The 23,856-nt window shown below is 59.4% G+C and overlaps 4 protein-coding genes across 8 annotated transcripts in view; 2 read left to right on the forward strand and 2 right to left on the reverse strand.

Moving 5' to 3' along the window:
• The window catches only part of CEP63 (centrosomal protein 63), a 38,147-nt gene extending 22,143 nt beyond the window's left edge, over nt 1–16,004 (reverse strand). Inside the window, exons 1-2 of the mRNA XM_068165799.1 lie at nt 15,943–16,004; nt 14,810–14,880 (exon numbers count right to left, since the gene is read on the reverse strand). The gene's annotated coding sequence lies outside the window, so the exon portion shown is untranslated. The remainder of the gene's footprint in view (nt 1–14,809; nt 14,881–15,942) is intronic.
• On the forward strand, nt 1,176–15,257 carry LIPH (lipase H). Of its 3 annotated transcripts, XM_068165808.1 has the most exons (10): nt 1,176–1,317; nt 5,544–5,911; nt 6,423–6,531; nt 6,615–6,716; nt 7,417–7,506; nt 8,610–8,777; nt 10,127–10,222; nt 11,497–11,608; nt 12,230–12,403; nt 14,655–15,257. In XM_068165808.1, exons 1-10 carry the CDS (start codon nt 1,212–1,214, stop codon nt 14,737–14,739), a joined length of 1,410 nt encoding a protein of 469 aa, XP_068021909.1. In that variant the 5' UTR covers nt 1,176–1,211; the 3' UTR covers nt 14,740–15,257. The 3 variants fall into 3 exon arrangements, with proteins under 3 accessions (XP_068021909.1, XP_068021910.1, XP_068021911.1); XM_068165809.1 differs by lacking the exon at nt 7,417–7,506; XM_068165810.1 differs by lacking the exon at nt 14,655–15,257 and having other exon boundaries at nt 11,497–11,625; nt 12,230–12,287.
• Nucleotides 15,369–17,693, forward strand: TMEM41A (transmembrane protein 41A). The gene is made up of 5 exons (XM_068165812.1): nt 15,369–15,479; nt 15,579–15,732; nt 15,963–16,124; nt 16,617–16,755; nt 17,268–17,693. Exons 1-5 carry the CDS (start codon nt 15,382–15,384, stop codon nt 17,483–17,485), a joined length of 771 nt encoding a protein of 256 aa, XP_068021913.1. The 5' UTR covers nt 15,369–15,381; the 3' UTR covers nt 17,486–17,693.
• Nucleotides 17,694–19,667: 1,974 nt separating this feature from the next.
• MAP3K13 (mitogen-activated protein kinase kinase kinase 13) overlaps nt 19,668–23,856 on the reverse strand; it is a 55,296-nt gene continuing 51,107 nt past the window's right edge. For all 3 annotated transcript variants that reach the window (XM_068165795.1, XM_068165794.1, XM_068165796.1), the window contains one exon: nt 19,668–23,338. In XM_068165795.1, coding sequence (XP_068021896.1) covers nt 23,237–23,338 — 102 coding nt within the window. In that variant the 3' untranslated portion in view covers nt 19,668–23,236. The remainder of the gene's footprint in view (nt 23,339–23,856) is intronic.

The following is a 23,856-nucleotide window of genomic DNA, read 5'->3' on the forward strand; positions in this document are numbered from 1 at the left end:
GCAGACCCCTGACAGTTGTCTTTGCACCTCTCATCTTCCTCCTGTCCAGCAGGGAAGAAAAGAAAAAGCTTTTGCTGCCTGAACTAGAGCTGAATTCCTGAGGTTCCAGCAGGGCTGGAAGGAAATGTGGTGGGATGCAGATGTACAAACCCCATGCAAGGCAGCAGCTGCTCCAGGGGAGACACAGACTGACCCCAGCTGCTGCCTTCCCTGTGCCACAACCAGGTCCTCTGCTCTGCTCAGCCCCCACCTGCAGCACTGCCTCCAGCTCTGCCCCCAGCACAAGAAGGACCTGGAGCTGCTGGAGAGGCTCCAGGGGAGGCCATGAGGATGAGCAGAGGCTGCAGAACCTCCCCTATGGGGCCAGGCTGGGAGAGCTGGGGCTGTGCAGCCTGGAGAAGAGAAGGCTCCAGGGAGAGCTCAGAGCAGCTTCCAGGAGCTGAAGGGCTCCAGGAGAGCTGGGGAGGGACTCTGGACAAGGGCTGGGAGTGCCAGGATGAGGAACAATGGCTTTGAGCTGGGAGAGGAGAGACTGAGACTGGAGATGAGAAAGAAATTGTTGAGAGTGAGGGAGGGGAGAGGCTGGCACAGGCTGCCCAGGGAGGCTGTGGCTGCCTCCTGCCTGGAGGTGTTCAAGGATGAGGCCCTGAGCAGCCTGGGCTGGTGGGAGGTGTCCCTGCCTATGGTAGGGGGCTGGAGCTGGATGAGCTTTCAGGTCCCTTCCAGCCCAACCATTCCATGGATCTCTGAATCCAGGGGTCTGCCTCCTGCCTCTGGTGCCAGGGTCTCAGAAGGATGGGGGCCAGAGTGCTCAGGAGAGGCAGAGAGGTGTGGGAGAGTTGAGCTCATCAGGAGTGCAACCAGCTAGGGCTCTGAAACCAAGTGCTGGCCCTGCCCAGATGCTTATCAGCCTCCAGAGGCCTCAGGGCTTTGCTGCCTTCTGGCATTCCTTGCACAAGACAGCCAGCCAGCCACAGCCCTGGTCTCAACAGGTGTGGGCAAAGTGCTGCCTACAGCATGAAGCCAGAGCTTTGTGCCTGGGCACAATGCATCTGAAGTGAGGGCAGCTGGCAGGAGGGGAGGTGCCTCACCCCTCTCAGAAGCAGCTGGAGTTGTATAACTGCAGACAGGGCTGGCAGCTTCCTCCTTGCACCACACCTGCTGTGGGTGGCAGAGGAAGAGAGCAAACTCCTGCCAGAGACAGCAGGCACATGCCAAGGGCACTGGGGGTCCTTCAGCTGCAGGAGTTCCCTCTGGCAGTCCACATGCTGAGCCTGTGTCTTGTCTTCATCTGCCTCTGGAGCGGGCTGAGAACAGGTAAGGGACCAAGCATTTGCTGTAAAGGCTTTGGTGAGCCAGACCTAAAAGCTGCTGGTGCCCTGCTGCAGTGCCAGGCATGCCTGGGCTCTGCATGGAGCCTTGCTTTGTACCTCTGCCAGGAGTGTACTAAGGCAGCTTGAGCAGGGTGGGTGCTGACCTGGAGGAGAGAGCCTGGAGAAGGCTCATGGGAGCTGCCTTCCAGTAGCTGCCCAGGGCTGTGCTCTGAAGATGCCTCTCCTGCTGTCACAGCACCTCGGAGGAGAATCTCAGTTTGAGATAGGAGGGGTCCAGCTCCCACCCAGGAGCAGCAATTTCCTGCTGCAGGACCTGGGGTGGCAGAGCTCCTTGCCAGGCCTGGTGGTTGCCATCCCCTTTCACATCTCAGAACACAGGGCAGAGGAGAACAGTGAACTGCCTGAGCAACGCTGGGGCCAGGTGCAGTGTCCAGATCTCAGGCTGCTGCTAATCACCCTGCTAATAATTAATCACCCTGCTAATAATTAATCACCCTGCTAATTAATCACCCTCTTCTTTTTCCCATCCCAGAGCGCTGGTGAGGCTGGGAGGAGCAGAGGAAAGGGGGGTGGGGGACACATGCTGCTGCTGTGCCCTTTGGGACCCTCTGCACTGATGCACTGTGAGTTCTTCTCCAGCCATTGCCGAGAGCTCCCCAGGCAGAACGTGGTGTAATGGCCACAGGGGTCTCAGCCTGGCAGCTGGACTTGATCATCTTAGAAACCTTTCCCAGCCCAAACAATGCCAGCAGCCTAGGAATCCAGCAAGCCAATGGCCATGCCAGGGCTGGAGCTGAGCTCCTGGGACACTGGCTTAATGCCACAGAATCGCAGAAGCCTTTGGGTTAGAAGGGACCTGAAAGATCATCCAGGTCCAACCCCCTGGCACAGGCAGACACACCTCCCACCAGGCAGGGTTGCTTCAGGAGCTTTCCTGGTGGGCAGTGGTCTGCTGGACACGGTTCCAGGGTGGAAGTGTCCTCCTCACTTCCCTGTTTGCAGAGTTAAGCTCCATGAGCCCCTGCCCGGTGCAGGCATTGGGGCAGTGCCGCCTGTGCTTACCAGGGTGGAAAGCAGAGCCAGCTGGCCTCAGCTGGCACCTTTGGTAGCACATGGGGGGGAGGCTGGGGTCTGCAGCAGCCTGCCAGAGAGGCTGGCAGCTCTCCCCCCACTGCTGGCACTGAGCTGATGTTGATCCAAACGGATCTAACAGACCTGACTGGGCTCTGGCAGGGCTTGTTAGACACTGCCTGTGCTAGGTGCAGCCACAGCCAGGGAGCTCTCTGGAAGCTTTTCCTCACCAGAAGGTTTGGGCTGCTCTGCTCAAGCACAGGGATCCCCTGGGCCAGCCTCAGACAGAGCAGGAGACACAGGAGCAAGGGAAGCAATCTGCAGTCCTGCAGCAGACTGAAGGGATCCTTGCCTGGCACTCCTGTCTGTGGCACCAGAGTGCCAGTGGAGCACAGCTGATGGACAACACTCACAGGACCACAGAATGCCAGGGCCTGGAGGGGACTCCAATCACACAGATAGTCCAGAAATCATCTCCAGTGAATCACAGAGCCACAGTGGCAGGGGTTGGAAGGGACCTCCAGAGGTTGTCCAGCCCAGCCCCCTGCCAGAGCAGGGGCACCCAGGGCAGGGCACACAGAACACATCCAGGGGGGGTTGGGAGAGAGGCTCCACCACATAGTAACACAATGATACAACAATAATCTATCAATAATGTACCAATAACACAGCAGTGATGCTGCCTGGTCACACTCCCAGCAGCTACAGCAGCCTCTAGCTGCCAGCAGAAAATCACTCCAGCTGCATTTTTTATGCTGCAGTAGCACCTAGAGGACAGTGGCTGAGCACCACTCTGTGCTGCTGCGTGGCAGCCAGCAGGGTCCCTGCTCTGACAGCTCCTTTGACAGCTCCAGGAGAGCAGGAGCATAGCCCAGCTCTGCTACAGCTTCTCTGGGGCACCTTGACTCTGTCAGAACGAGTGACAGCAACCTGCTCAAGAGAGGCACCCAGGTCACCTGCACTGCTGCAGGCTGGCCCAGGGCCACACTGCCCCTGGGACTGAAGCAGTACAGAGGCAGAACACAGAATCCTAGAATGGCTCAAGTGGAAGGGACCTCAGAGCTCATCTCCTCCAGCCCCCTGCCATGAACAGGGACACCTCTCAGCTAGACTCAGCTGCTCCAGGCCTCAGCCAGACTGGTCCCAGGCAGGAGGCAGCCACAGCCTCCCTGGGCAGCCTGTGCCAGAGTCTCAGCTTCCTCCTGCTGAACAACTTCTTCCTCAGCTCCACTCTAACCCTGCTCTGCCTCAGCTCCAAACCATTCCCCTTGGCCTGGCTCAGACCCCCTCAGCAAAAGTCTCTCTGCAGCCTTCCTGCAGGATGCCTTCAGGTCCTGGCAGGCAGCTCTGAGGTCCCCCTGGAGCCTTCTCCTCTGCAGGTTGCACAGCCCCAGCTCCCTCAGCCTGTGCTCCCAGCAGAGCTGCTCCAGCCCTGGGATCATCTCTGTGGCCTCCTCTGGCCTCTCCCCAGCAGCTCTGTGTCCTTCTCCTGCTGGGGACAGCAGCACTGGAGGCAGGATTGGAGGTGAGGTCTGAGCAGGGCAGAGCCCAGGGGCAGAATCCCCTCTCCTGCCCTGCTGCCCACCCTGCTCTGGCTGCAGCCCAGCACACAGCTGCCTGCTGGCTCCTGGGGAGCTGCTCAGCACTCAGCACCCCAAAGTCTCTTTCTTCAGGGCTGCTCCCACCCCACTCTGCACCCAGCCAGCTGCTGCTCAGTGGCTTGGCTGAGGGTTTGTTTCCCACTGCTCCTGCCCCACTCTCCAGATCCCAGCCCAGCCTTGCTGCAGGAAGGGCTCCATGGAGTTCCAAGTGGTCACAGTTTATTTCTGAGCTGATGGCAGCATTTAAAAATACCCACTTGGACCTGCCTGCAGCATCCTTCAGCCTATTCACTTTTATTTCTGGAGCTCAGCAATTAGCAGAGCTCTGGCAATGGAGCAGATTATTTTTTGTGCTGGGCAAACATTTCTAGCAGCCTCATGCTGCTGATTCCCACAGGAGGAGGGGAGCCAAAAGCTGCTCACAGGAACTGAGAGTTTCACCCTTTACAAATTGCAGCCTGCAGAGTGCTGGAGATTTGCTGGAGCACAATTAGCTCCCAGCTGCAGGGCTCCTAAAGCCTCCCACCTCCAGCTCAGCCTTCCAGCAAGGATCAGGAAGATTCCTCTAGCAACTGCAGCCCGGGCAATGACTGCAGCCCAAGCTGTGTGTGTGAGGCACACACTGCTCTGCCACAAGGCTCTTCAGTGAGATTTAGGGGATTTGGGGAAAGGGCTGTGAGCCAGGGGGAGGCTACAAAGCCTGGGAGGGCCTTCCTCAGCAGTGCCTGCAGGCAGCTATTGCACCCCTGCCGTGCCCTCTCAAGAGGCTGTCCCGGGCCCCGGAGGCTCAGCTGGTGTTCTGCTGCCAAAGCAAAGCACAAACCAGGCTCTCACGTGGCAGAGAGCATCCAGCCCAGCAGCACTTGCACACAGCTCAGGCACTGCAGCTGTGCCTACAGCAGCACCAGGACCGCAGCTCACACAGCCCGAGGGTGTCCCATGTCACACTGGGCAACAGCAGGCAGCATCTGCAGGTAGAGAGGAGGCACTGAGCTGCCCCTCACCACAGCAGGAGCCTCTGCAGCCTCCTGGCTCCAGACTGGAGCTACAAACCACGAGCAGAGCTCTTGACCCTACAATCTGTCTGGGGTTAGGTAACCTAACTTGGCTATTTCTTTGGCATGTCTCTGGCAACAGTTGGCTCTTTCCTTCTGCCACCAAGAGCAGGTGGAAGCAGGCAGCTGCCAGCCAAGTTAGGTTACCAGCATCTGGGGGAGCTCTCAGACCAACATAGGACCCATCCTGCTCACCAGCCTCTGCCACCACCTTCATACCAGCAGGATTCCTGGGGCAAATCCCTGCCACTTCCCAGCTGCCAGCAGCAGGACTGTGCAGTTCCAGGGCACGGTGCTCCAGGAGCTCTGCTTGCTGTGCTGGTGCCAACATGGCAAGAAAGCCACTTTAGGGTAACTGCAGTCATGAAATGGATGGAGAGGAGCAGCCCTGGCCCAGCCAGCTTGCACCAGAGCTGTGTGTGGCTGCAGGCAGCAAAGGGCAGACGCGTGGGTGCTGAGCTCCCACACCGTGCCCTTTGCAGCCCCCGGGGAGACGTGCCCTGCATTCACAGCTCTGAGCATCGGCAACGCTCTGATGGGCACCGACCTGAAGGTGAAGCTGCTGCTCTACACCAGGCAGAACCCAGACTGTGCCGAAGAGCTGAACTCGACAGCCTCCAGGCACCTGGAGGTGGCCAGGAGAACCACCTTCATCATCCACGGCTACCGGCTCACCGGCTCCGCCCCGCGCTGGCTCCCCGGCCTGCTGCGCCTGCTGCTGGCTGCACAGGACACCAACATCATCCTGGTGGACTGGAACCGGGGGGCAACCACCCTCAACTACAGCACTGCCTCCAGAAACTGCAAAAAGGTGGCCGAGATTCTGAAGAAGCTGATGGACGAGATGCTGGTAAGCGGGGTGCTGACAGCGCGGGACAGTCCCCAGGGCCCCCAGCGGAAAGGACACAGAGGAAGCTCAGCAGGGACAAGTGCAGGGTCTGGCACCTGGGAACACAGGAGTGCAGCTCAGCCTGGGATGCCCCTGGCTGGAGAGCAGCCCTGGGAAAAGGCCCCCGGGGGTCGTGGTGGGCACCAAGCTCAGCACGAGTGAGCAGTGAGCCGCAGGGGCAGAGAGAGCCGCAGGGGCACAGAGAGCCGCAGGGGCAGAGAGAGCCAGCGGGGGCACAGAGAGCCGCAGGGGCACAGAGAGCCGCAGGGGCACAGAGAGCCTCAGGGGCACAGAGAGCTGCAGGTACAGCCCTCCAGCAGCAGTGCCGGCTGCACTCTGGGGCGCTTCACAGAGGGGAACGCACCAGGGGGAGTGTGGGAAAAGCAGGGAGATGCCTTTACATTGCTCCCTGGGTGTTGGTGGTGCCCCCCTGTACCTCAGAGCTGTGACCATGTCTGCTCTTACCTCTGAGACTGAAGGAGCATCGCTCGACTCCTTCCACCTGATAGGAGTGAGCCTGGGAGCTCACATCGCCGGCTTCGTGGGGCAGATGTTTGCTGGCGCGCTGGGAAGGATCACAGGTGAGCCTGGCAGTGCCCTTGCTCTCAGCACAGCTGCTGGCAGCAAGTGAAGCCATGAGCCATGCCCCTGGCTTTGGTTGCAGGCCTGGACCCAGCAGGTCCCCTGTACAGAGGAAAGCCACCCGGGGAGAGGCTGGACCCCACGGACGCCCAGTTTGTGGATGTCATCCACTCCGACACCGACGGTAGGGGACAGCCTGCCCCCACCCTGAGCCACCCCTGGCACTGCTGGGCAGCACAGGCAAGCAGGGCCTCAGGCAGGCAGCAGCCCCTGGGCAGCCCTGCTCCTGGGCAGCCCTGCCCCTGCACTTGGCTTTCCCACCACACCACTGCCTTGCAAGAACCTGGCCCTCAGCAACCCCCAGTGCTTCCCAGCCCTTCCCCTCTCCTGCAGGCAGAGCCATGAGTCACACTTTGTGCTGCCACGCTTGCAGCCTTACTTTGGGTAGTTGCTACCACTGCTAGAATGCCACAGCTGGGTCACAACTGCTTGGGCACCTGCCCAGAGAGAGGAGTGACCTTGGCATGGCATGGCATGGGCTTGGACCTGGGTGGTCCTTGAGGTCCCATCCAACTTGGACAGGTGTGTGATAGTCCTGCACAGGCAGGCAGCTCACAGCTCATGTTTGTTCATCAGTCTCTTATGTTTCATGGAATTGCAGAGTGGGTTGGGTTGGAAGGGACCTCAAAGCTCATCTAGCTCCAAGCCCCTGCCATGGGCAGGGACACCTCCCACCAGCCCAGGCTGCTCAGGGCCTCATCCAGCCCAGCCTTGAACACCTCCAGGCAGGAGGCATCCATGACCTCCCTGTTCCAGTGTCTCCCCACTTCCTGCTGCATGTTGTGGTTCACCATTGCCTCCCCCCTGCTCTGTCCCTCCGGCAGGATTAGGCTACACAGAGCCCCTGGGCCACGTCGACTTCTACCCCAACGGCGGCGCCGACCAGCCTGGCTGCCCACTCACCATGTTTGCTGGTAACTAACTCTGCCTGGCTTTGCACCACGGCTGGCAGCATGCTCCCAGGCAGAGAAAGAGGAGAGAGCCAGGGAAACATCCTCACAGCTTGGCCAACCTGAGGGCCAGGCTCGGGGCAAGCCAAGAGAGCAGCCTCTGCCCAGCCTCTGCCCGGCACTGAGCAGTGCTGGGGAACAGGAGAACAGCAGTGCTGTGCACCAGGCACCCCTCCTGCTCTGCTACAAATGCAAATGGGGTTAATTATCCATGCAAAAAGTCATCAGAGAGATTTGTGCCTTCATTTTGTGATCATGTTGAGAAACCCCCTGGGGATTAATTCTGCTGTAATTCCCCAGAAGGTGCACAAAGCCCCAGGGACCAGCAGTGCCAGGGAGCTGTTCAGAGAGCAGCTTCAAGATAGAGTGTGGAGTAGGAGTTATGCCAAATCCAACGGGTCCTGGCAGTGACCAGCAGTGCAGGCTGGCAGGTAGAGCCCTAGTGCTGATGCAAGAAAGCCTGGCAGCAGAACTGCATTTGTGCAAGCTGGGTGGAGACGTTGCCTGGCAGAAGAAGAGGCAGTGATGTGAACTCCCCTCCCCCCAACAGAGCCAAGGGAATCCACCTGGGAAGCTACCCTGAAACAGCAACCCACAGCAAACCATAGACTCACAGAATAGGCTGGGAAGGACCTCAAATACCATCCAGCTCCAGCCCCCTGCCATGGGCAGGGACACCTCCCACCAGCACAGGCTGCTCAGGGCCTCATCCTTGAACACCTCCAGGGAGGAGGCAGCCACAGCCTCCCTGGGCAGTCTGTGCCAGAGTCTCCCTAACCCTCACTGCCAACAATTTCTTCTTCCTGTCCAGTCTCAGTCTCTCCTCTCTCCCAGCTCAAAGCCATTGTTCCTCATCCTGGCACTCCCAGCCCTTGCCCACAGTCCCTCCCCAGTCAGGCTTCACTCATTTTCCTGCCCAGGCAACAACCTTTATGAGTTGTGTCTTTCTGAAGAGATGCAATATTCAGTTGTTAGGCCTGAGCTGAGAGAGGAGCACAGCTGAGACAGAGTCAGAGAGGAGACAGGAGGAAGATCTTGACTGCACTTCTCCCCCATGCACCATGCAGGGCTGCAGTACTTCAAATGCGACCACCAGAGATCTGTCCTCCTCTTCATGGCATCCCTGAAACAGAGCTGCAACATCACTGCCTACCCCTGTGGCTCCTACAGGGACTACAGGGATGCCAAGTGCACCAGCTGCCAAGCCTTCTGGCCTTTGTCATGCCCTATCCTAGGTAAGGCTCCAGGGAAGGGATGTCTGTGACAGAGCTGTAGCCTGGCTCTGTGCTGAACAGCTTGGAGGCAAAGGACCTGGAAGTGCTGATGGCCAACAGGATGACTGTGAGCCAGCAAGGTGCCCTCCTGGCCAAGAAGGCCAAGGGCATCCTGGGGTGCATGAGGAGCAGTGTGGCCAGAAGGTCAAGGAGGTTCCCATCTCCCTCTGCTCTGCCCTGCTGAGGCCTCACCTGCAGAGCTGTGCCCAGCTCTGGGCTCCCCAGCTCAGCAAGGACAAAGAGCTGCTGGAGAGAGTCCAGCACAGAGCCACTGAGCTGCTGAGGGGCCTGGAGCAGCTCTGATCTGAGGAGAGGCTGAGAGCTGGGGGTGCTTAGCCTGGGGCAGAGGAGGTTGCCTACAAATATCTGAGGGGTGGGTGTCAGAGGATGGGCCCAGCCTCAGGACCTGGGACACACAGAGTCACAGACACAAGGACTTCAAGTCCTTTAGTTGCAGAGTGTGAAGGTCAGGGACAAGTTCCTGCTCCAAGGGAATCTTTTCTGAGGTGTTGTCAGCAGCACAAAGCCTCCTGAGTCCAAAAGAGAGGGCAGAGAGGGCTGCACAGAGCAGATGCTGGGTTCTGTGCACCAGAGCCACAGAGCTGCGCCCAGCCTGGTTGGGGCAGTCCAGCTGCAGGCTGCTGCTGCAGTGTTGGTGCCAAACAACCTGACCCTTGCAGGAATGAACTTTCACAGCTAAGGGAATGACTTCCATGCTGCAGAGCAAAACAAAATCCTTCTTGACCACAGGTACCAGAGGTGGAAAGAGATCAGCCTTAAAAGAAGTGCTGCAGAGAAAGCAGACCTGGGCATGGGACAGGAGCCAGCAATGGGCACTGGCAGTGCCCATTGCCAGAGATGGAGAGAGGGGATCCTGCCCCTCTCCTCTGCTCTGGGAAGACCTCACCTGCAGGGATGTGTCCAGATACGTCCTCAGCACAAGGAGGACCTGGAGCTGATGGAGAGAGTCCAGAGGAGGCCACCAAGTTGATCAGAACCTCCCTTGTGGGGGCAGGCTGAGTGAGCTGGGGGCGTTCAGGCTGGAGAAGAGAAGGCTGCAGGGAGAAATCTAAGCAGCCTCCAGGACCTGAAGGGCTCCAAGCAGGCTGCAGAGGGACTGTTTCCAGGGGGCTGCAGGGACAGGCCCAGGGGCAATGGTTTGAAATGAGAGCAGAGCAGATTGGGACTGGATGTGAGGAACAAGTTCTGCAGCAGGAGGCTGCTGGAGCACTGCAGCAGGTTGCCCAATCCCTGTGCAGTCAGTCTCTGTTTCATCAGTCTCTGTTTCACCTCCACCCTGTGCCCTCCAGGTTATCATGCCCACGAGTGGAAGAGCTCTTTAGCCCAGCAGAGGCAGCCAGTGCCAAGCCTGTTTTTTGACACAGCAGACCAGGAGCCTTTTTGCAGTAAGTGCCTGAGATTTGTGAGCTGGTTTTGTGTGCATTGCCTCCTCCAGCAGCAGCCAAGCAGAGCTGGTTAGTTCCAGTGGCTGCTGGACAGAGCTGTGCCCATCCTCAGGGATGTCCATTCCATCCCTTCCCTGCAGTGCTGCCTGCTGCTCTGAAAGGCAGCTGCTCCCCAGGGGTGTGCAAGCACAGGCTCCCCTGGCTGCAAATGAAGCAGGCAGTGCCCAGAGCAGGGCTCAGAACAGGTCTCCAGCCTGTGGCCACTCAGGAGGTGTGTGTGGGAACAGGGAGTGTCACAAACACTAAGCAGGTGAAGCAGCTGCCTTGGACAAAAGCCAGAGGCACAGGGGAAGGGCTCAGGTGAGGGGGAAGTGAAGAGGAGCTTCCCTCTCATGATCCAGGCCAAGGGCCAGTGCTGGCATTTCAGTCACAACCACCCCATGGAGGCTCCAGGCTGGGGGCAGAGTGGTTGGGACCTGCCCAGCAGGGAAAGGCCTGGGGGTGCTGGGTGCCAGCAGCTGGAGATGAGCCCAGGGGGTGCCCAGGTGGGCAAGAAGGGCAGCAGCAGCCTGGCCTGGAGCAGCAGTGGTGTGGGCAGCAGGAGCAGGGCAGGGATTGTGCCCCTGGGCTCAGCACTTGGTGGGGGAGGGTGTCAAATCTTGAGTGGTGGGTTCAGTTCTGGACCCTCACTCCAAGAAGGACATTGAGGGCTGGAGCAGGTCCAGAGAAGGGCAACAGCACTGGGGAGGGGTCTGGAGAACAGGGCTGGGCATGGTGGTGCTAGCTGGCAGCTGGACTTGATGGTCTTAGAGGTCTTTTCCAGCCTTAATAAAACCATGATCCTGTGGTCAGCAAGCCTGGCAGGGCTCATGGCCTGAGCTCCAGAGCTGGCCAGCAGTGCAGAGAGCACAGGTCAAAGAACAGATCATTCAGACAAATGAACCTGAGAGCAGAAATGGAGGGGTTCAGAGGGGTTCAGGGGGGCTCAGGGGATTCAGAGGGAAGGAAAGGCACTCTGAGAATGGATGCACAGAGAACCCTCTTGCATGCCACCTGTGCAAGCCTTGCTGTCCTGCTTGCCCACCACAATCTCTGCAGGGAAAATGCAGGTGGGAGAGGGAAAGGGGTCTTGGAGTGGAACTAAGCAGCTTGTGTCAGGTGAGCAAAGAGGGGAAAGAGGGCAGGGGCAGGGCAGGGCCAGCAGGTACACTGCTGGGCAGGGAAGCAGCCCAGGCGTGCCCAAGCCTAACCACCCTGCTCTCCTCTCACCTCAGTCTATCACTACCTGGTGGATGTCACCACGTGGAACAAGGACACCAGGAGAGGCACCCTCAGCATCGTGCTGGCTGATGGCACTGGGCAGAAGGCAGAATCCACAGTGACCCCGTGAGTGGCAGCTCATGGTGAGCTGCAGCCATCCCCTGGGGCTGGGGGCAGGCAAAGCTTCCTGCTCTGACTGCACTCAGCATGGCAGGGGCACCTCTGACCACCCACTCCAACCCCCCTGCCAGAGCAGGAGCACCCAGGCTCACTCACACAGGGACACCTCCAGGCAGGTTTGCAAAGCCCCCACAGCCTCCCTGGGCAGCCTGCTCCAGGGCTCTGCAGCTTCCCAACCACATATCCCCAGGTCTGGAGCTCACCATGGGGTTGTTGTGACCCAGGTGCAGACCCTGGCACTTGGCCTTGTTGAACCTCATCCAATGAGCCTTGGTCCATGGTTCTCACCTGCCCAGGCCCTGCTGTACAGCCCCCCTTGCCCTGCCCACCCAGCTCGGTGCCATCTGCAAGCTTACTGGGGGTGCCTCAATGCCCTCAATAGCTGAGTGCAAAAGGGGCTGAGCAGGGTCACAGCTGGAGACCTGAACCCATCACAGCCCCTCCCTGTAAATCAAACTCCTGCTGAGCTCAGCCCTGCTCCCCAGCAGTGCCTCTGCTCTTACCCTGACCGCACTGACAATGGTGCTGCTCCCTCTGACCCTGGCCCCTGCTCTGCTTTCTCCCCAGGGAAGCTGCAGCCTTTCAGCAGTACAACCAAATCACTCTGCTGGTTGGGTTCGACCAGGACATTGCCAGTGTGGAGAGAATCTCTCTGACGTTCTCCACAGGCTCTGTCCTTGGCCCCAGGTTCAAGCTGAGGATCCTGCAGATGAGGCTCCGGCCCCTGACCAACCCAGAGAGGTGAGCAGAGCTCCACAAAGCCTCTCTGCTGCAGGCTGGGCAGCAGGAGGTGGAGCTCACTGATTCCTGGCCTGGCCAAGTTTGTCCAGGAGAATTGGATGTATTTCCCATGTGACAGCTCTTGTACACACATCTCAGAGTCACAGAGTGGCTCAGGTGGAAAGGACCCCAGAGCTCATCTGCCCCAGCCCCCTGCCATGCCCAGGGACACCTCTCAGCTAGACTCAGCTGCTCCAGGCCTCATCCAAACTGGTCCTGAACACCCCCAGGCAGGAGGCAGCCACAGCCTCCCTGGGCAGCCTGTGCCAGAGCCTCAGCTCTCTCCTGCTGAACAACTTCTTCCTCAGCTCCACTCTAACCCTGCTCTGCCTCAGCTCCAAACCATTTCCCCTTGGCCTGGCTCAGACCCCCTCAGCAAAAGTCTCTCTGCAGCCTTCCTGCAGGATCCCTTCAGGTCCTGGCAGGCAGCTCTGAGGTCCCCTTGGAGTCTTCTCCTCTGCAGGCTGCACAGCCCCAGCTCCCTCAGCCTGTGCTCACAGCATGGCTGCTCCAGCCCTGGGATCATCTCTGTGGCCTCCTCTGGCCTCACTCCAGCAGCTCTGTGTCCTTCTCCTGCTGGGGACAGCAGAGCTGGAGGCAGGATTCGTGGGAATAAATTCCACCTTGGGGGTGCATGCCCACACTGCCTGAACACAGAGGCTGTCCTGCTGCACTGAAGACATCTCAGTATTGCTCTGACACTTTAACCTCTGCTCAGGAATATCACCTCTGAGGAGCTGTGCCTGCAGATGTCCAGCACCACACACACATTTTATATCCCAGTTAATTTGAATATCCAGTCAAGCAGGGAGATGGATTTATGCCTGGAATTCCAGCAAGTAGGAAGCTGGAGGCCACTGTGCCTCGAAGCCTGACTGCTGCCCACACCACCACGAGGCACCTGGCAGGGCATTTGCTGCTCAGATCCTGCAGACACTTCAGTCACTTGGCTAACCTCTGTCTGCCCTGTGGCCTTACCCCTGAGCCTCCTGGATTCCTAGGGTGCCTTTGGAAGATCCCTGCCTGAGCCCTGCAATGTTCACCTTGTGTGCAAGGACTGTGTGAGCACCACAAAATGGCAAGGGGTAGATGGAACTTCTGGAGATCATCCAGTCCAACCCCCTACCAGGGCAGGGCACACAGAACACACCCAGGGGGGGCTGGAAAGGCTCCAGAGCAGGAGACTCCACAACCTCTCTGGGCAGCCTGCTCCAGGCTCTGCCACCTTCACAGCACAGAATCTCCCTCTCATGTTCAGATGAAGCTTCCTATGGGCAAGTTTCTGCCCATTGCCTCTTGCCCTGTCCCTGGGCACCACTGAGAAGAGTCTGGCCCCAGCTCCCTGGCACTCACCCCACCAAGCCATACCATCTTTAGGCTTGGGTTAAAGCAGGGATTGCATAGCAGTGGGAAGGGTGAAGCCAGCCAAAGGGCAGAGCTGCTGGACACGTTCCCCTGCACTTTGTGAAGGTCTGCAGCCCTTATCTGAGCCTCCTAGCAGGGGAAGGCTGTGTACAGCTAACAGGCAAAGTCCTCCTGCAGTCCCTCCTTGCTGACACTCCCTTCCTCCTCTCCCACCACTCCACAGCCACTTTCAGGCACACCACCTTCAGTGGTGCCCAAGCACTTCCCAAGGCTGCCCACCGTGCTCTCCCAAGGGAGGAGCTGCCAGGCTGTGAGGACAGTTTCATGCCTGCTTTAACACCAGTCAGAGCCACAGGGAGGGGTGTGCTGCCCCCTCTCCTCCCCTGTCCCAGGGCTAATGCTCCTCTGGCCCTAGGGGAGGTAGAAGCCCTGCCTCTGTTTCTCAGCTGGCCGAGCTCTAAGCCAGCCCAGCGCCTGGTCCCAGCTCAGAGGCAGCACAGCCTCTGATGCTGGGCAGCAGGGAACGGGCAGGAACAGGGCTGGAAGGACCACCCCATAGGGTTGGGGTTTGTGGCCTTTCAGCAAAAGCAAAGGAGAATGAAAATGTGCTCAAGGTGCCCCTGCTTTAGCAAAGGAGTTGGGACAGATGACCTCTGGAGGTCCCTTCCAACCATTCTGCATGACCTCAGTGAGGCTTAAAGTCAGCCTCCTTTTAGGTGGGCTCAGGCCAGTGATCTTGAGAGTGGGGCTGGCTTTTAGGGCAGCCTGCAGCATGCTGTGAGCCCTGGCTGGGGGTGGCACCAGGCCAGTTTGTCACTTGTGCCTCCTGTTGACTGTTTTTCTGCAGACCCCAGCTGTGCAGATACGACCTCGTCCTGAAGGAGAACACCAGAAGCACCTTCAAGCCCATCCCGTGCTGGAGCAGGAGCTAAGGGCTGGATGTTTTAGCTGTGAACATTCTGCCTGAAGGTGGTGGACACTTTCCCAGCGCTAGGGACTCACCTGAAGGCGTCCCTGCGGCTCCCGAGAGCCGGAGCTGGCGGGGGGCTGGCAGCAGCGATCTGCACGCAGGGCTGCAGAGATGGCAAACAAATAACAGCGCTGGGGGGGTTCTGAGCACAGCTCTCCGCCCGAGTCCGTTCCCTACCCCAGACAGGGCAGGATCCCACACAGCCCTCAGCGGCACCGAGCCTCCATGGGCACCCAGCCCCCACGGGCACGGAGATCTCAGTAGCACGAAGCCCTCCGCATCATAGAGCCCCAACGGGCACCGAGCCCTCATGGGCACCTCTCGCGGGCACCGAGGTCTCAGAGGCACCAAGCCCTCCGCGTCACCCAGCCCCCACGGACACCCAGCCCCCACGGGCACCTCTCAGGGGCACGCAGCCCTCACGGGCACCTCCCACGGGCACCTCTCACGGTGACCGAGCTCTCAGCGTGGCGGTGCCCTCGGGCGTGCGGAGCACCCCACGCCCCGGCAGCCCCCGCTGGGGCCCCGCCCGGCCAGCTCCTCCCGGCCGCTCCGCTCCGCCCCGCGCCTGCGCGTCCGGCGGCGCTGCGGTGCCCGTCGCGGGATGTGGAGGCGCCTGGCCGGGCTGCTGCTCGTCTTTGCGGCCGCCACGGCCGCGCTCTGGCTGCTGTCGGCGCGGCTGGGCTCGGGGCAGGCGCGCAGGTGGGTGCGGGAGCGGCGCGGGGGGATCCGGGCCGGGCGGGGGGGGCCGGGGCGCGGCGGTGCTCCGGGTGTCCCCCGCGATCTCCGCTCCTCCCGCAGGCCGCTGCGGTTCCCGTCGGACCTGGAGGAGCTGCGGGAGCTGGCCGAGGCGCTGCGGGACTACGAGCGGCAGCACCGGGGCACGGCGCTGACCCTCTTCTGCGCCGCCTACCTCTACAAGCAGAGCTTCGCCATCCCGGGCTCCAGCCTCCTGGTACGGCCGCACGGCTGCGGGGCCGGGGGGTGCGGGGCGCTCGGAGGGGCCCGCAGTCTCGGAGCAAGTGCTGCTTGCCGGGGCAAGGTGCAAGGTCGGTGCCTTGCGAGGCTAGCCCGGGCCGTGGCGGGAGGGGACGGGGCTAGCCCGGGCCCTGCAGGAGCCGGAGCGCCCCGGGCTGAAGGGACTCGGTCGTTGCTGAGCTCTCACCCTGCGCTGTGTCCTGGCAGAACGTCCTGGCTGGCGCACTCTTCGGGCCGTGGACGGGGCTGGTGCTGTGCTCGGCCCTCACCTCTGTGGGAGCCACCTTCTGCTACCTGCTGTCTGGCACCTTTGGGAAGCAGTTCATTGTCTCCTACTTCCCGGATAAAGTGGCTCTGCTGCAAAGAAAGGTAAGAAGGGGCTCGGTGCTGCAGACAGCTGGAACATCCCTGCTGAGGTTGCCTCTGGGGGTGACAGGGAAAAATAGCTGTGTCTAGGATATGCATCAGGTCACTTAAGGGCCTCTTCTGACATGGCCCAGGAGTAGACTCTCGTGGGAGCAAGGCTGCTTGCAAAGGGGTGCATGGAAAATGGCAGCTCCCAAGGCAGACCTGTGCCTGGGATGCCCCTGTGCTGCGTGCTGCAGCTGGTCCTGCTCTTGGCTTCCCCACCTCTCATGCAGGTTAGATCCCATTTTCACCAGCTGCATGGAAGGGGCTGGCTCCCAGGAGGCTCCCATCCATGCACAGAGTTGCTGCTTCTCATCAGTTCTGGGCTGATGTTACCTTGCAGCAGGCAGAGGTCCTTGCAGAGGGAGGATTTACACTCACCTCAGTGCCACGGACACGGCGACATCACTGCTGTCTGCAGGGCAGGAATGACTTGGAGCGTTTCCTTGGCAGGTGGAGGAGAACAGGAGCTGCTTATTTTTCTTCCTGTTGTTCCTGAGGCTGTTCCCCATGACACCAAACTGGTTTCTGAATCTCTCAGCTCCCATTTTAAACATCCCTGTGGCCCAGTTCTTCTTCTCCGTTCTCATCGGTAAGGCCTGGGGACACTGCCCCGGGGGCAGCCTGACCTTGCCTCATCCACAGCCCTGGGTAGCACCCACCCAGAGCTGGGGAGGGGCAGGGGTGCAGCTGTGACTCTGCCCCATTGAACTGTTTGCCTTTGTGCCACCCTTGTGCTCAGAGGGCTCAGAGCACTTCAGTCTGCACATCACCCACACAGCAATTTTAGCTCGCTTCCCCTTCTCTCCTCTGCCCTGCCCAGCAGCCCCCTGTGCCTGGCCTGGGCCAGGAGCTATGTGAACTAGTTAGTGGGGGTGGGAATTCATGGAATCATAGAATGGGTTGGGTTGAAAGGGACCTTAAAGATCACCCAGCTCCAACCCCCTGCCCTGGGCAGGGACACCTCCCACCAGCCCAGGTTGCTCAAGGCCTCATCCAGCCTGGCCTTGATCACCTCCAGGGAGGAGGCAGCCACAGCCTCCCTGGGCAGTCTGTGCCAGGCTCTCCCCACCCTTATGCTAATCTTTTTGCTCTGGTTTTCAGGTCTCACACCCTACAATTTCATCTGTGTGCAGACAGGAGCCATTCTCTCACAGATCACCTCTCTGGATGCCATTTTCTCCTGGGACACACTGCTCAAGCTGCTGGCCATGGCTGTGGCAGCACTGATCCCAGGGACCCTCATCAAGAAGTACAGCAAGCAGCACTTGAAGCTGGATGGAGAGGATGCTCCAGTGCTCAACGGCAGGAAGAGCTCCTGATGGCTCAGCTGCCCCAGCTGCTGGGGGACTGCCTCCTAAAGCTGCAGGTCTCTGTGCCTGGGGGTTATACTCTGCATGCTTTGTGCCACCATGGACCGAGGGCACTGGCAGTTTTTAATCCTTCTCCTCTGGGAGGTGTGAGGGTCCCTAAGGAAGGCTGAGCCATGCATGTGTCTGCACCAGGAGTGCCATACAGGCTTTGTCAGTACTGCCCTTCCTCTGCCTCTTTCCTTTGCACCAGCCTGTGTCCTGACAGTGCCTCAGGCTGCTAGCAGCCCCTGCAGATGTGTCAGCAATGGGGAAAAGACAACCATCAGGACTAGCAGCATCCCATGACACAGGCAGCTCTGAACCCTTCATCCCCCCCCAGCACTTGAAGACAGCTCTGAACCCTTCATCCCCCCCCAGCACTTGAAGGCAGCTCTGAACCCTTCAGCCCCCAGCACTTGAAGGCAGCTCTGAACCCTTCACCTCCCCAGCACTTGAAGGCAGCTCTGAACCCTTCAGCCCCCAGCACTTGAAGGCAGCTCTGAACCCTCCACCCCCTAGCACTTGAAGGCAGCTCTGAACCCTTCAGCCCCCAGCACTTGAAGGCAGCTCTGAACCCTTCACCCCCCCAGCACTTGAAGGCAGCTCTGAACCCTTCACCCCCCCCAGCACTTGAAGGCAGCTCTGAACCCTTCATCCCCCCAGCACTTGAAGGCAGCTCTGAACCCTTCACCTCCCCAGCACTTGAAGGCAGCTCTGAACCCTTCACCTCCCCAGCACTTGAAGGCAGCTCTGAACCCTTCATCCTCCCCAGCTCTTGAAGACAGAGGCCAAGGATGCACTCCTTGTGGTCTCCCTACAGCTTGAGTCACAGAGTTCCCCTGGGCTCCCACTAAGGCCAGCTGTGAGCCCAGCTGGACCTGGTGGTTGCTCTGAGCAAGGCAGGCTGGGGTTCTGCCCAGCTTCATCCCTTGGCACCAAGGAGCCTACAGCACGGGGGGCTCTGTGGAGCTGTACCAGCAGCAGTCTCACCACCGCTCCAGGAGCAGCATTTCCCAGCTGCAGGCAGGCCCTGCTCCCTCCTCCCTCTGCCCCCTCCAAACCCATCCTCACTTAGCATTTTTGGCCCCTCTTTCATTAGGGGCAGTAGTACAAAGTGGAGCGAAAAGCGAGGGTGTCAGACGGGCCCTGCTCCTCCTCTGTTACCAGGAGGCTGCTGGAACACTGCAACAGGCTGCCCAGGGAGGTGCCAGTTGAGGCTCCAGCCCTGGAGGTATTCAAGGTGAGGCTGGACAGGGCTCTGGGCAACCTGATCCAATGTAATATGTCCCTGCTGAGTGCAGGGGGTTGGACTGGATGACCTTCAGAGGTCCCTTCCAGCCCAAACCATGCTGGAGGAGAGCTTGCAGAGCTGGAGGAGAGCTTGCAGAGCTGGAGGACACTCGTCCCCTGTCATTCAGACAGGCAGGATGTGCCCCTGCAGCAAACACCTGGGAAGAGCTAGGAGCTGCCCTGCAAGCATCCTTGACCTCTGAAGACAGAAGGTTGCTCCTGAGGCCTGGCAGGAGCTGCTCCTCCCCCCAGACTAAAGGGAAAACCACAAAGGAGTGGCTGTGCCTGCCTGGGAGCGCTATGTCCTCAGAGGCAGCTTTGCACCTCTTTGCTCTTCTATACCCAGGAGGTTTCCAACCAAGCAGGGAGGCTCTGTCCCACTGGCTGGGCAGATTTGGTGCTGCCATGCTGCCAGGGCTTGGCTGCTTGCACTGCCTTGCTCTGCTCTCCAGGTGCTTGCCCTCCACTAGGACAACAATCTGATGTGGAAGGGGGCAGCTGGGAGGCAGCAGAGCACTGGGGCAATGCCTCATTAACACCGAATGCCTCATTAACACCGAATGCCTCATTAACCTGAGCACCTTCCCCACCAGCGACGCTGAACTGAGTGGGACAGCAGAGGTCCCAGGCTGCAGGTCCTCTCCCTGGCTGGCCAAGGGCAGAAGGCTGAGGGACACCTGGGTGCTTGGCAGGTTCCCTGTGCCCTGCCCAGCCTCTGCCCAGCCTCTGCAGCTCTCCCGTCCCAGTTCAGCTGTATTCAGGGAGGCACAAGCTGCTCACCGGTGCCCATCCAGAGGCCTCATGACAGTATCCCAAGGTTCCCAGCAGCCCTTCCCAGGTGAGCAGACCAGGCTGAGCAGGCTTGAAGTACACTGGCTCTTTATTCCATGCATTGTTTGCTTTGATAGTCATTCTTGTTCCCATCACTGTACACCGGGCATACAAAAATCAAGTTTGAGTCAGGACTGCGCAGAGCAGGGAGGAGAGAGAGGAACACCGCGGGGCAGGGCCGGGGGGTGGGTACTGGACACGACGGGGGGAAGGCAACATTCAGCTGTGGGAGAAGGGTCTAGGCAGTGGCAGGAGCTGTCAGCAGCCCTGAGAACTGCACCAGGGCAGGCAGGCTGCTGGAAGGGGAGCCCAGGGCTCACTGTCCTGCAGCTGCGGTGCTACTACGAGGAGGAAGCAGCAACCCCTCAGCCCCGTGAGGAACAGCAGCAGTGCCCATCCAGCAGGGTGCAGACCACAGCTGGGTGCAGCTCTGGGTAGGTTTCACCAAGGAGAAGGCCCTGGGGAACTGACAGCAGCCACCCCGAGCACACAGGGGGAACTGAGGTGCCCCTGCCCACACATGGCCAAGGGCATGAGGGGTGTGTGCAGGGGGAGGCTGGGGGCACATCTCCACGGGCACAGGGCTCTGCCCTGGGGCAAGGGGGCACAGCTCTAGTGGCAGTCCCAGAGGGACACTGCAGGGAGGAGAGCAATGCTAGACCCTTACCAGCACAACTGCCTGGGCATGGAGAGGAGCCAGGGCTACGTGTGGCAGCGGGCAGCCCAGTGGGGTCAGCTCTGCTTGCCAGGATGGGCAGCAGGCAGCACACAGCCAGGACAGCTGGCCTGCAAGAGTCCCAAGCTCCACACACCAAAGCTGCTACGCTTCTCTGCAAGCCCAGAGGAGCCTCACAGCATGGTGGAGAAGCTCTAAGCAGAGACCATGGCTGCCAGAACCCATCTGGATCTTTTAGTTAGAGGCTGAATCGTCCCAGACTCTGCCAGGCCTGAGCCAGAGGCAGCTCTGCTCTGGGCCTGTTGCTGTAGGGCTGTCCTAGGGCACCAGTGCTGCCCATGGGCAGTCGGCACCACGGGGCTGTGGGCTGAGTTCTCAGCCCTGCCTGTGGGAGCTCAGGACACCTGCCAGAGCTGAGTGGCACAGTGTCTAAAGGGGCATAAGCCCTGGCATCTGCTGTGGGGGCTTTGAGGGCAGTGCTCAACTTCTCTTTATGCCAGTTTGGTCCTCCTCTCTGTGTGCCTCTGTCACATGCAGCCAGCTCTCCACTGCTGAGTTCCTGCATCCCCCCCCTCCCCAAGCCCCCTGACCTGTGCCTCCTCTTCCACACCACAGCAGGCAGCCATGGCCCTGCCACCTCCTCCTGTTGCTGGCCAAGAGACAGAGGGCATCTGGGAGGAGAACTGGGAGAGGGGAAGAGGAAACAAGGAACAAACCAGAGCAGAGCTTTGCTCCCCTCTGCGTTTTCTGCCTCCACCCAGAGCTGATTATTGCTGCTGCAGGCAGGGGTGAGCCCTTCTCTCCAGCAGCCTGTTTGGTCCTGCACAGGTGATCCACCATGGAGATCCACCATGGAGATCCACTGCTGGCCACTCCTGCTCTGGTGCCTGCTGCCCTCCACAGTGCCTGTCCTTCTGGGTGCTCCTGCCAGGGGACCTGTGAGGGTTCCTCACTTTGTGATGGGTTCAGAAGCCTCTCACTCCCTCAGCACCACACCCCACCAGCTCAGGGGCTGCCAACTGCCAGCAAGAGGAGCACCTTGCAGCATGGGCCAGGAACAGTGCCACAGGGCCTGGGGGGGGCTGCCTTTGTCCATCCTTGGGCCAGCCTCTGCTTCTCTGCCCCAGTATGACAGCACCCTTGGAAATCACCAGAGGCAGCAGCTCTGCTCCCAGCCACCCCAGGGAGCAGGTCACACAAAGAGGTTCCAGCTGTGCTGGCAGGGAAGCCAACCTTCTGATCTACAGAAATGATAATAAATAATAAAATAACATCATAACTTAGGATCTGTTGTAGTCCAGCTACAGGAAGTTAAAAATCTGGGATAATTTAAGTGGTACAATACTGCTCTCTGCATAAGTAAGACATTTTCCTTCATTGTGCCATCAGGCTATAAATTACCACAGGTAAACCCAAACCCACCTTGTAACACAAAATGTAAACAAACAGCAACAGAAGTACCTGGCCATGGTCTGTGGCTGCCCTTCATCCCAGGCTGCTGCACCCAGCAGAGCAGCCCTGTGCCCCCCTGGCACGGCACAGCACAGCGGGAAGGGCAGAGGGGAAGCTGCTGCAGGGGGACAGGGGAGGGGGAACTCGTGCTCTATGGTTTTGTTCTCTTTAAATAGTGACTCAGAAGAGTAGTGTTGAAGGGAAGGCACTATGAGTTCTACCAGAAAACAGCTTCTCCTCGGCTCCATCCTCACCTCCACCTGCAGGGCTTCAGCCAGGCGGGGGGGGGGGAGAAGAGAGGCCTCGGGGCACAGCCGAGCCACAGCTGTGCCGAAGCCACCAGCAGACCCCGGTGCAGCCTGCTCTGCACAGAGCCTGACAGAAGGGCAGGCGGCCTGAGCGCTTCCAGACCGGCAGTGAAGGAGACAGAGCAGGGCCGGGCTCGTCTCCGGTCTGCCCCTTCGGGACGGAGCTCTGCTGGTCACCCAGGGGCTGCTTCTCCAAGCCCAGCCCAGGCACAGCCAGGAGGGGGCTGGGGTCTGCAGCTGTGCTGCCCACGCCTCGCCCCTGGCTTCCCAGCGCCGGTCTGATCGATCTCCTAGGGCGGCTGAAGCAGACAGGAGGTAAGAGGAGGAAGGGGACTGGGAAATGGCACACTGCAGCTGCAGGGTTTTCCTGCTCGACTGGAGGTCAGCACTGCCCGAGGGAAGCCAGGAGGGTGCTAGGAAGTGCTCTCGGCCCAGTCTGGAGAGGACGAGGTTAGACTGCAGCTCAGGACCTCACAACAAACTGCTGATTAAAAAAAATAAATAAATAAAAAGGAAGGAAAACTCCTTAAAAGAAGCCCCACTGTTCCATTCCTGGGGGTGCCTCCACGCAGAAGCCCCTGGAGGGTAGCACCTCGGCAGCAGCTGTCTCCAGGAACGTCTCCAGCTGCGGGTCGGAAGGCGCCGGCCGGGGGTCACAGCTCACCCTGGGGAAGGGCTCTTCTCCTGCCTGCTTGTTTGTAGGGCTGAGTGCTTCAGTTTGCTCGATCTGTTCTCCAGCCTTCAGGGCCACGAGGCCTGGTCCCCTGTGGCAGCAGCAAGAGCATCCCCCCCGCCGTGCCTGCCAGGACGTCCCCCTGCCATGTGCTTGCTGAGCTCTGTGTCTGGTTTTTTGCAATAGGTCTGTGTGTCTATAAATACAATCCACTCTTTACAGTAAAAAGTGTTAAAATGTCAAAAAAATAAATATCCATGTTACAGTAACTAGATTATTCAATAAAATACATCCCTGCCATTCTTGATTGAAATGCTCCAAGAGAATTAATTCCATTTGGACATTTTCCAGAGATTCAGGTTATTGCAAATCACTCCTGGGGTGGGGAGGAGAAGCAGCTGCTCCTCCTGCAAGGTGTGACGAAGGGGAATGCAGTGGAACCTCAGGGAAATCAAAATGCCAGTACCAGGAAGTTTTGGGGGAGATCTGTGTTACCAAGTAGCAGAGCTGCAGGGCTTGTTGGTCCTGACGGTGGCATCGGAACACTCCCCTTCAGAAGAGTCACAGTCTGAGTCTGCAAACTGGCCTGGGGGCTGCAGAGCAAAGGGAGAGGGGCAGGCTTCAGTCACAGGAACACAGCATGGCACAAAGCATCTGCTTAGGGGAGACCTCCAACCAGTCCAGACTCTGACCCAGCACTGAAGGGTCAGCACCAAACCCTGTCCCTGAACACCCAAACCCCGTACCTGAACACCCAAACCCCATCCCTGAACACCCAAACCCTGCCCCTGAACACCCAAACCCTGCCCCTGACCATGTGGCTGAGCAACGCTACTGTCCCACACCACCCCAGCCTCTAACAGCAGACAGGCAAAGATCACCACCAGCACACAGGAGGAACAGCAGCACATCATCATCTCCCATCAAACAAACATCTGGCCAGATGGATTTATGAGCTGGTGCAGCAGGCTCTGCTCTGCCCTACCCTTCCCAAGCCCCTGGCAGACAGCAAGGGAAGTCCAGCAGCAGGGCTGTGGGGAAGCCCGAGGCAGACAGCTTGCACCCAGTCTGTGCCTTATGTGTCCTGTTCTGTGCCACTCAGTGCCCACAG

This window comes from Melanerpes formicivorus, unplaced genomic scaffold (genome assembly GCF_026170545.1).
Source record: "Melanerpes formicivorus ecotype bairdi unplaced genomic scaffold, bMelFor1.0.p_v2 SCAF_93, whole genome shotgun sequence".
NCBI lineage: Eukaryota > Metazoa > Chordata > Aves > Piciformes > Picidae > Melanerpes > Melanerpes formicivorus.